This window comes from Tauraco erythrolophus, chromosome 3, assembly GCF_009769465.1.
Source record: "Tauraco erythrolophus isolate bTauEry1 chromosome 3, bTauEry1.pri, whole genome shotgun sequence".
NCBI classification, from domain to species: domain Eukaryota; kingdom Metazoa; phylum Chordata; class Aves; order Musophagiformes; family Musophagidae; genus Tauraco; species Tauraco erythrolophus.
In genome coordinates, this window is record NC_141467.1 from 50480971 (window position 1) to 50493153 (window position 12183).

The window sequence follows — 12183 nt, forward strand, 5'->3', positions numbered from 1 at the left end:
TTTTCCCTTAGTAGTAAAGTAGTAAAGTTTGCTTTACTACTACAATAAATAAATAAATAAAATCAAAAAGACAACGTTGAGATCCCATATTTAAATCACTTCTCTGACTCACTAGTAAACACACTTCAGGCTTTTGGGCAACAGTATGCAGGGAGAAAAAAATGCAAATTTATGTTGATTTACTGCCAGATGAACGCAAACAAAAGTTAAAAATGTTTTTAAACTACATCAAATTGTCAAGAAACTTTGATATCTAGGCCCATAGACATTCACAAGCATGATGAAAGTCTTTTCCTCTCCTGTGGATATACTTTTTTCCTGTTTCAATACTTCTGGAACACAAATAAATCTGTCAAAGATGCTGATATATTTTTCATTCAAACCACAGTGTAAAATGCAATATTTTTATGTGTGAATGGCAGATCTGACCTTGATACAAAATCTCTGGATAACACAAGAGTTTATAATTGGAGTTATGTATAGGGAGATCATCATAACATGAGGCAACAGAAGTGGAAAATGTCTTTTATGAAGAAAAGGAGGGAAAAGGAAAAAAAAAAAGTGTGTGTTGAACTGAAAGAAAACGGAACATATGCATTTATTATCCTCTTCCATCTCATACTATTATTCTGAAGCCTATTGAGAGAAGGAAAAAGAGGTTCTCCTACCAAGGAAACGCTCAGCATTTCGTGGGAGATGAGTGGTAGCTACAAATTACGTGAACACTTATAGGAAGTGCAGTATTGAATGACTTCATAAAGATCTTATGAGATGTAATAGTTCCTTCTGACAAACCGTTTGATTGCAGTGCTGTTTATTACCATGAAAACAGAATGAGAGTTGGACTGTTATGCATATACTGGGGTATTTATCTAACACAGAAACATTACAGTCCTCAGTATATATTAATTTTGTTTCTCAAATTAGTAATTTAATTTCTGCTTTAAAAAAAATAAAACACCAAAACAGCAACACTGAAACCAAAACTCTTTAAAAGTATCATATATTTCTAAACTGAAAACTTGTTCAAGTATTTGTTTTCTTGACATAAGAAACCATAAAAACAGAAGAAGGAAATTCAAGTTCTATTGTAGAACTTGATGACCACACATCATCTTGCATTTAACACACAAACCCGTTTGTTTAAATGCTACCATAAGTAAAGCTAAATAGATGATACTTGACTCTTTGACTCTAAGATATGCTTTTTTCTTCTCAGATGAGACTTTTTTTTTTAATAGAGGAATATGGATTGGGAGATTTGATATACAGTTATAGAAAAACGAATACAAGAAACCATAGACTACGTATACATCTTCAAAGCTGAACAGTTCTAATACAAGGGGGTTATAGTAACTATAACTATATGACAGAGGACTAGATCTCTCTATTTTTCTACGCTTCATCTCTCCATTCTTGCAGTATAGGTCCTTGCTCCCCATTTCTAGCTCTCGTCATCTTCTTGTCCCACAAGTTTTATTGCACAAGTATTAGACAAGGAGTTAATACTGTTTTGCTAACAACATTGCATATATTTAAAACATGAATGGAGAGTAGCAAAATTTCTTGTTTTTACAGCTGAACATCAGAGAAGGTTCTGTGTTCACACCATTGCACTCAACACCTCACATCATCTTGACATGCCACAAAATTAACAGGTTTTATTTTGTTCATTATTTTCCTGTCCCAGTGGACGGGTTGCATGTGTTCTGATATTGTTTCTACTTACATGCTCATACTCAAGTACATTTTTTCAAATTATTTTTTAAATTAATTTTAATTTTTTTTTTTTTTTTTAAAAAAGTCATCTGTTGTGGTTGCTAAAGGTGCACTCCTTCAAATCAAGGCTGAACTGCTCTACAGTTTCAGGAATTTACTGCCAGAAGTGCTCATTTGAATCTCATCAAATTCTGTGACTGAAAGAATAGAAATGCTTCCAGTTAACATGAATCTAGCAATGAATGGTATTTCTACCTGCAACTTTTGAAATATACATGTTTACCTAAAAAATGCTACTGTTACACTTTTATCCCTGTCAGCATTAATATCTGTAAACTAACAATAATTCATAGAATCATAGAACAATTCAGGTTGGAAGGGACCTCAAAAGGTCATCTGGTCTAACCTTTCATGGGAATGGGAGCCTGCATGAGATTATCTAGCACCTGTCCAATCGCATCTTGGAAACCTCCAGCGATAAGGAAGTTGTTCCAGTGACTGATTGTTCTCACTATAAAAAATTTGTTTCTTAAACTGAGAAGAAACCTCTATCAGTGCAACTTATACCCATTGCCCTGTGTCTTCTCCATGTGACTCCTTGAGAAGGGAGAGCCTGTGTTCTCTTGGTAGCTGCCCTTTAAATACTGGAATTCTGTGATGAGGTCCCCCGAGCCTTCTTTTCTCCCAGGAGAAAAGACGTAACTCCTTCAGTCTTTCCTCACAAGGCAGGTTCTCCTCCTCTTTGGTCATCTTTGTGGTCCTCCTGTAGACCCTCTCCAGTCTGTCCACATCTTTTTTTCACCTTAGGGACCAGAACTAGACACAGCACTCCAATTACAGTCTGACCAATGCTGAGTGGGATGATTACATCTCCCCCTCTGCTAGTAATGCCCCTGCAGATGCAGCCCAGGATCCGATTTGCCTTTGTTGCTGCAGCGGTGCTCTACAGACTCATGTTCAGCTTGTTGTCTACCAGGACCCCGAGGTCCCTCTCAGCAAGGCTGCTCCCCAGCCACAAGACTGTACTGGGCTCTTCAGTTATATCATCCCAGGTGCAAGACTCTGCACTTGTCTTTGTTAAACTTCATACGTTCTTGCCTGCCCAGGTCTCTCTGTAAGATGGTTCTCCCTTCTCATGTGTCCACCTCACCATCCAGTTCAGCATCATCAGCCAGCCACACTGATAAAATCACAACAGATAAGCATCTCATTCTACTGCTTTCGTTCTTATTTCTCTTGTAGTCTCCATCATATATGGCAAAGCACAGCTTTTAACAACAAATAACTTCAGAGTCCCTTGAACCCAAGATAAGAGTAGAAGAAACAATACAAAATATTTGCCAATAAAAAAAAAAATCTGACAGGTAAAATTAGCAGAAAAGTCAATCAGCTAGAGAACAGAGTAGCCTAACCAACTACCCCAGCAAGGCTTCAGCATCTATAACATGTACCTCCCAGTAAGCCACAGTGCATTTCACTGAAACACAACACAGGAGCTAGGGGTATGATTTTACCATGTTTCATTTTCAGCAGAAAGAACTACTACTGTTCAGCTTGAAGATCTATCACCGTGCCACAAATACAACGAAGTACGATACCTGCCAGCTTCAGTTATATTCTGCAAAAGAACTGTCCTGCTGTTGACAACTCTTTGCTATGCAATCAACAACTTTACTGTCATGAAGAGTAGAGAGAAGGAAAAAAAAGCTCAAAATGAAAAGGAGAATGTAGGTTTGACACACACAACTCACACTGATCCATCCACTAATGCTTATTGATCTATATCTTTGCAACACTCTCTTTTACTTTACATCCCTTTGGTACTTTATTCTTGTGTTACTAAGTTTGTGCCCTTGGTGAGCATTTTTAATAGTTGCCCTGGCTGGTACCTAACAGCTGGCTGATCTCCAAGGACTACCTCCTCAAAGAACAAGAGTAGTTCACTCGACCATGCAGAAGCTCAACTAAGTGTGGCAGAAGGTCAGAACTGATGAATAAGACTCCTGACCAAGATCATATGCTGATGGGAAGTACGCATAAGGCTGAAGAGGGGATGGGCTACCCAGAGGAACACGGAGGCAATGACAAAGTGTCAGACAGACAGTCAAGGGAACTGATTCTTCCTCTCTATCCAGTCCTTGTAAGACTGCATTCTGAGTGTCCAGCTTTAGGCTTCTCTGAAACAGAAACCGAAACACTGAAGTGGGTGCAGAGAAGTCCTCCAGATAATCAGAGGGCTTGAGCACCAGACATGCAAGGAAAGGCTGCTGAGGGAACTGGGATTGTTCAGACTTAAGACGACTACAGGAGACCTTATTGCTATGAGCATGAAAGGATGTAGCCAGACTCTTCGCAGCGGTGTATAGTGACAGAACGGAAAGCAAGAGACAAAAGTTGGAACACGGAAAATCCATTAGACAAAGATGTACTTATTTTATAATCAAACAGCTTATGGAATTTCTACTCTTTGGAGGTATTCAAAACTAAACTGGACTTGTCCAGCCACCTGATCTAATTAACTTTGCTTTGAGCAGGGGTTAGACGACATGATCTCCAGATATCCCTTCTGACTTAAATTACTCTAGGATGCCAAATGTCCGAGATCATCCAACATTTCCCTGAAAAGTCCTTGGATGGCTACTGCAGTTAGCAATTACCATACGTAGGCCTTCATCTTCAACAATGTCAGGTTCAGCCATCAATTCAGTGTCACAAGGAAACAAAATAATAATTAGCCTTCCTTTACAAAAGTCTTGAGCTGAGCTAGAGAGGCAGAAGCATCAAGCTCAATTTAAGTAACTATGCATAGACAAAGAATGCTAAGGCTAGCTTGCACTGCTGTACCTTAGTTTTATTCATTTTGTTCAAAAAGTAAGAACAAGAGTATTAATTAAGCAGAACAGAATGTACATGCCTGGAAAGATGAACTCCTGAGATCCATGATTGGCACAGAAAACCAGAACAAGAGATGACAGAATCCTAAAGTGGTTTAGGTCAGAAGAGACCTTCAAAGATCATCTAGTTCCAACCCCTCTGCCATGGGCAGCAACATCTTCAACTAGATCACTTTGCTCAAAGCCCCATCCAACCTGACCTTGAACACTTCCAGGGATGGGGCATTCACAAAATCTCTGGGCAACCTGTTCCAGTGCCTCATCACCCTCAGAGTGAAGAATTTCCTCCTTATGTCCAATCTAAATCTACCCTCTTTCAGTCTAAAACCGCCATCCCATGTCCTGTTACTAAAGGCCCTGGTAAAAAGTCCCTCTCCAGTTTTCTTGGCCTCCTTTAAGTACTGGAAGATTGCTAGAAGGCCCCCTTGGAGCCTTCTCTTCTCCGGGCTGAACAAACCCAATACTCTCAGCCTTTCTTCATATGACAGGTGTTCCAGTCCTCTGATCTCATGGTTGTCCTCTGGAATTGCTCTAACAGGTCCATGTCTGTCTTGTGCTGGGGGCCTCAGAGCTGAACGTAGTACTCCAGGTGAGGTCTCAAAAGAGCAGAGTAGAGTGGGAGAATCACCTCCCTCAACCTGCTGGCCACTCTACTTCTTACATAGCCCAGGATATGACTGGGTTTCTGGGTTGCAAGTGCACATTGTCGGCTCATGTCCAATTTTTGATTGACCAGTATCATAGAATAGTTTGGGTCAGAAGGGACCTTTAAAGGTCATCTAGTCCAACCCTCCTGCAGTGAGCTTCCACTTCCACACTTCCAACTAGATCAGGTTGCTCAGAGCCCCATCCAACCTGACCTGGAATGTTTCCAGGGATGGGGCATGTACCACACCTCTCTGGGCAACCTGTTCGAGCGTTTCACCACTCTTACTGTAAAAAATTTCTTCCTTTTTATCTAGTCTAAATCTACTCTCTTTTAGTTTAAAACTATTATCCCTTGCCCTATTGCAACAGGCCCTGCTAAAAAGTTTGTCCTCATCTTTCTTATTGGCTCCCTTCAAGTACTAAAAGCCTCAAGTCTTCCTCTGCAGGGCTGCTTTGTCGGCGACATGGACAGTGGGATCGAGTGCACCCGCAGCAAGTTTGCTGATGACACCAAGCTGTGTGGTGTTGTGGACACACTGGAGGGAAGGGATGCCATCCAGAGGGAACTTGAAAGGCTTGAACGGTGGGCCTAGACAAACCTCATGAAGTTCAACAAGGCCAAGGGCAAGGTCCTGCACATGGGTTGGGGCAATCCCAAGCACAAGTACAGGCTGGGCAGAGAATGGATTGAGAGCAGCCCTGAGGAAAAGGACTTGGGAGTGCTGGTGGATGAGAAGCTCAACATGAGCCAGCAATGTGCACTTGCAGCTCAGAAATCCAGTCATATCTTGGGCTGCATCAAAAGAAGCATGGCCAGCAGGTCGAGGGAGGTGATTCTGCCCCTCTACTCTGCTCTCGTGAGACCCCACCTGGAATACTGTGTTCAGCTCTGGAGTCCCCAACACAAGAAGGACATGGAGCTACTGGAACGAGTCCAGAGGAGGGCCGCGAAGATGATTCTAGGGCTGGAGCACCTCTGCTACGAGGACAGGCTGAGACAGTTGGCGTTGTTCAGCCTGGAGAAAAGAAGGCTCCGGGGTGATCTCATAGCAGCCTTCCAGTACCTAAAGGGGGCCTACAGGAAAGCTGGAGAGGGACTTTTTACAAGGGCGTGTAGTGATAGGACAAGGGGCAATAGCTTTAAACTGAAAGGGGGGAGATTTAGATTAGATCTAAGGAGGAAATTTTTCCCTCAGAGGGTGGTGAGGCACTGGAACAGGTTGCCCAGAGAAGTTGTGGCTGCCCCATCCCTGATACTGTTCAAGGCCAGTTTGGATGAGGCTTTGAGCAATGTGGTGTAGTGGAGGGTGTCCCTGCCAATGGCAGGGGAGTTGGACCTAGATAATCTTTGAGGTCCCTTCCAACCCAAACCATTCTATGATTCTATGATCAGGTCGTAGCTTTCCAGCTGCACAGTGGCTTCCAGCTCCCCTTGTTTGTTACCCATGCTGCGTGCATTGGTATAGAGACACTTTAGTTGGATTGCTCACTGTCTCAACTTTTTGGTGGAACCTTTTTGGAGGGTTGGTGTCATTCCTCACTAATCCAGTAGGTGCACTCACCCACCCTGGTGCTTGTGAGTACGCTAGTGTCGCGACTTTGCACCCTAAACCCCAAGTTTGTTAAACCATTGTGCTGGTTTTGACTGGGATAGAATTTATTTTCTTCATAGTAGCTAATATGAGGCTATGTTTCAGATTTGTATAGACAAAAACGTTGATAACACACTGATATTTTAGTGATTGCCAGGCAATGCTTACATCAAGCCAAGGACTTTTTCAGCTTCTCATACTGCCCCTGCCCTCCCAGCTTCTTCTCCACAAGAAGCTGGGAGAGGACAGAGCCAGGACAGCTGGTCCAAATTGGCCAAAGGGATATTCCATACCATACAATGTCATGCTCAATATATAAGCTAGGAGGAGCTGGCTGGGGGCAGCAATTGCTGCTTGGGGACTGGTTAGACATCAGCCGGTGGGTAGTGAGCAGTTCCATCACTTTTTTTTTTCCTTGGGTTTTGTCTCTCTCTTTTTTGTTGTTTTCCTTTTAACTATAATTTATTATTATTGCTTTATTTTATTTCAATCATTAAACTGTTCTTTTCTCAACCCACAAGTTTTCTTACCTTTTTTCTCCAATTCTCTCCCCGACCCCACTGGGGGGGGCAGGAGATGGTGAGCAAGTAGCTGTGTGGCACTTAGCTGCTGGCTGGGGTTAAACCACAACAAACGTGACTCACTAAGTCAGCCAATCTGCCAGCAATGCTTTATATCTCCCAGTATACAAAGTAGGGTCAACAAGTGAAAAAACTGGTACCTAGTTCAACATATACAAAGAGACATGACACTTCACATTACACGCAATGAAGCTGGGAGCTCGATACCACAAAATACCACTGTGAATGCTAAAGATGTTCTGTGGTTCAGAAAGTAACTGGACAAGTTCATAGAGAAGAGCAGTCCATAGACATGAATTCAAAAGTCCGCAAATCACTTTTGTTGCATCTCTGCATGGCCTTTCTGTTCTCCTAGTATTTCTCAGGTATCTGATACTGACTGCTGGTAGGAACAAAGCACAGATCTAGACAGAATTCTTTGTGTGGTCCAACACGGCAATTTCTGTGCACAGAGATACACATATCACTGACCAAACTATTAGTGCACTCTGCGCAGTGTCCCCAAACTTGAGCCAAAACACTGGTTTTGGTGGGGCAGGGAGCAAATGAAGTACAGAAAGAGGAAGGGTGCACAAGGAGACTGGTACTTAAAAATACAATTGCTATTTATAGACATTGGTGAGATTGTTTTGAAAGAGAAATTGCTATGGAATAGTATAATGCTCAAGTCTTGATGCTTGCATTTTTTTCTGTACAATTTTGAACCTGCTGTACCCAAGATGTACATACTTAAAAAATAATCACATCTGAAAATTCTGTCTGTGGCTAAGTAAAAAAAAAGCTAATTTTTTCAATAAAATGATACAAAATGTTAGTCACATATTTAATATACCAGTTAGATAAAAACTAAAGCAGCATCTTTTTAAAGAAATACTTGCTCTCCTTGGTAAGTTAAGCCCTGTAGAAGCACAGATGAGAGAGGAGACAAAATTCTACAGTAGTTCACACAAAAACCATTCACCAAATAAAACCACAGTCTACTGTAAGTACAGGAGACAAAAACCTGGTAACACAAATGCTGACCTGTCTGGATGACATCCGCAAGATTATTATAAAGACTAAAGTACTTTTACTTCTAAAATATTCAAACTTTTTAAAGAAATATTTGAGGAGGTACCTCTGTAAATCTGGATTCTTACTTGGCCATTTTGCATCATTTGCAAAAGAAAAACATGTATGAAGCATATAGTTAATTTTTCTTTTGTAGTTAAGAGTATATTTCTTCACCAGCCATGACTAAGTTAGATTGCTCATAACCACATTATATTCATATAAACATAATTTACACAAGATTATTTTGGCAAGTACTTACGCAAAGGATTTTGCCCTTCGCTGGCATAGTACTCGTACATGCCACTTTTGACAAGTGTATCGTAGTGGGGCAGGAAATCAATTCGCTCCTTGGTTGCCGAAAGCAGCATTTGATCAACTGACTGTAGCAGATACAAAGTAACTCCATCTTGAACAAGTTCGCCTGCAATGAAGATGAAACAAAGCATATTGAAGAGCTCTGCACCAGGCCATTTCCGCTCTCAAAACCAGTACAGTTTCAGCCTCGGGTAATCTCTATATTTTCTTAGGCGTTGACTGCTCAGCATCCTAGCAACATTTAATTTAAAATCTTTTCACATTTCCAAGCTTAATAACGCAAGCTTTCTCAGGTGACAGCTATTTACGTATCATTTTTTCCTATAATTTAGAGATTTGTGATGGAAAGTAAAAAATTACTTTGTAAAATTGTCATCATACTAACGACTACTTGATAAAAACTTGTTTGTGAAAATCAATCTTGTAATAATTCTTGGCAAACTATTATAGAATTTGTACTTCCAGTTAATTATTCCATGTCATAAACAATCATGATCCGGTCTTTACAATCAATATAAGAAATATCTGTATTTATTTTGCCATCTAAGATACTTACTGAAGTTGTCTTCTGTAATTTCCTTCCTGTTTGTTGTGGTGATAACAAAGTTTTCATCAGAAGCTATGCCAAATGCCTACAAAAATGGGAGGTTATTCAGTTATAACTAAGTACTCCATAAAGCATTCAGATAAATTAAAAAAATAGCTGTCTTTCTAGTCACTTGGCCACAAACTACTGAGAAGTAACCAAATATTATTCCCATATTGTCAGAGCACAGTTTAATTACACAACTTAACTTCATCTGCTTTCTCAATTTAGTTAAAACTGTCTGTACGAGAGTAGTTTGGTTTTTTACCTGCTTAAAATATGTTCTAGCCAGCAACAGGAATTTTAAGGAGGAGGAGGTGTCTTACGGTTAATCACCGTGAGGGCTGGGAATGAGAGTGAACAGCTCTACTTCAGACTGTGCAACTACAACAGCAATAGTCATAATCTAGAGGGTGTCCCATATTTAATTGCACTCTTTTGAGACATTAAACCAATCAAGTATTTCTTAATGTTGGATATACATTAAAGTCTTTGCTCTTCAATTATATCAGGCGTAAAAAAAAAAAAAAAAATCAAGATTTCTTTTAGAAAATTCTTTACCATTAAAACATTGAAGCATATTCTTCTGAATCTAAACAATCTTTGTCACTTTGCTGCCTCTAGCTTTTGAAAACGTTTCTGTAGCTTTGGACTTCTATCGTGCTTTCTGTATACGTTTATACGCATCTGTATCTATCCTCATTTTTGCACCCTAACATCCAACACTAATCTCCTTCTCAAAATAATAAACTAAATATCTGTATTTTCTCCTGCCTTTCCAGGTCTTTGAAACTCAAGTAAAAGTAAACTCTGTTCTTGTTTAACTCCATCAACCCCCTTCAGCCCTGTGGTCAAGACTTCGACAGGTGCTTTTTGCACTTTTAGCCAGATTCTTCCCTCAAGCTGTTGCATTACCTATAGTGGCTTGCCCTCATCATTTCCCATCCCTCTTTCTCTCCATCCCTAGTATTCAGACTCACAGAAATATTTTTAATACACTGCATAAGGTTTTGTTAGAAGTCTGCTTTCTGTCTTTCAGCTACCTTCTTCCTAGTTGCAACTATGTCAAAGATATAGTTAGCAAAATTAGCAAACTGTCAAATTTCTCATAGCACTTGGTGCAAGTGAAACAAATGGAGATGACACAAAGAGATTCATGTACAGACTAAGAGTCTGGAGTAATTATTACTTTTTAACTCATCTACATTCAGATCACTTCAGCTTAACCTCTCACATTACACAAATTTCCACATCAAACCTGTGCAGGAAAAAAAAAATATAATTGCTCAGAGCAAGGAAAACAAGCAATAAGAAATACGGATACTATAAAACTAAGATCTTACTGTGCCATTTGAGATTAACGGTTAATACAGAATAACTGAACTGGAGAGTTTTACATTTCAAAGCACAGATAAACATCTTTTACCTCCAGGTATAATTACAGCTTCTCAGTTTTCTCTACCTCCCAAAAGCTCTTCTGCTTTCAAAACCGGATGAAGAGCATAGTATTTAAGGCAGCAAGAAGTTAGGATGAGGTAGTGCCTGCACAAGACAGCAGCCTGCTAACCGAGCAAGGGCAGCCTTCTCCTCCTGGTCCTCTCCCCCGTTCCATAGGAGAGCCTCAAATAAGCCGACTGCAGCAGCCTCGCAGGCAGAGCAACACCTGTGTTTCCTGGGTGAGCCCAGTATTACCATATCTACTGGCAGCAGGTCCTTCCCGCTTCACTCCAAACAGCTGTCATTTCAAGATAATCTACTAGGGTAGGTTCATGGACCAAGTTTGGCAGTCCTAACTGCAGATAACCTGTTTCTCTTCTCCATGAAGGAAATTAAGAGGTTGCATCCTTTGTAAACTTTGGCCAACTTAGAAAATGTTTCATTTTGAAAGCTTCACTTGTATAGAAGACTTATTTGTTTTACTTTCTGCTTCTCTCTGTCCTGTACTCTTAGTTATACCAGCCCCTGTCTCTTCTCACTATGCCAGGTAGCAGTGAGGTGGCTGCACAATCGCCCTGTTATGTGGACTTAGTCTCCAGCAAGATGAGCTGGTCTTCTCTGAATAAAAGACAACCTATTGGGCAGCTTACTTGAACAGTTGATGATGTTTCATTTGATTCCGATGAACAATGTTTGGTCAAATGTTTCATTTCTCACTAAGATTCTTGCATGTAAGAGACATCATGGTATCTTTTCTTGACTTGATAAAAAGTTCGGGTTTTGCTGCTGAGCCCCTTTCAGCCCAGCATCATGCCCTTTTTCAAATAAGCACTGAAGACGCACCCAATTCTTGACTTCAGAAAATTCACGTGACAACCTAGCAGTGCGTTCAGATTATAAATCTGTTGGTTATTCTTTTGCAGATTGTTCAGATGTACAATCATAATCTAGCTTTTGATGTCATACAAAATCTTGAAGAGTACAATAGAATCACTGCACTCAGAAATGCCTCCGCATATTCACAGTTGCATGGTTTGATGTGGGGGGGGAGGTTCTGGTGGCAGGAGCTGCCCATCAGATCGGACTCGCATCCCCCTCGGGGCTTGAGCCAATCTGCGCCTCTGCGAATTGCCCTATTTACATCGGGATAAAGGAACCGGAAAGGTGTGTGCCTTTGCCCAGGACCGAGGAGAGGGGAGGGGGGCACGGTCCCCGCTCCCCTGTGCCTGGCTGGGCGGCAGCCCGGGACGGGCCAGTGCCACCCGCTGAGGATGGTGGCGGCGGAGCCGCTTGGGGAACGCGGGGAAAGCCCCACTCTCGGGGTGCCCACCAGGCCGAGTTCACCCAGAGAGGACCGA

The 12183-nt window shown here is 41.1% G+C and overlaps 1 protein-coding gene across 4 annotated transcripts in view; it reads right to left on the reverse strand.

The window, feature by feature from the left end:
• SMCHD1 (structural maintenance of chromosomes flexible hinge domain containing 1) overlaps positions 1-12183 on the reverse strand; it is a 92369-nt gene that overhangs the window by 67698 nt on the left and 12488 nt on the right. For 3 of the 4 annotated variants that reach the window (XM_086608580.1, XM_086608584.1, XM_086608583.1), the window contains exon 1: positions 8747-8888. In XM_086608580.1, the coding sequence (XP_086464706.1) occupies positions 8747-8855 (109 nt within the window). In that variant the 5' untranslated portion in view covers positions 8856-8888. Of the gene's footprint in view, positions 1-8746; positions 8909-9358; positions 9435-12183 lie in introns of those variants that run through there. The other variant, XM_086608581.1, reaches the window with a different exon arrangement.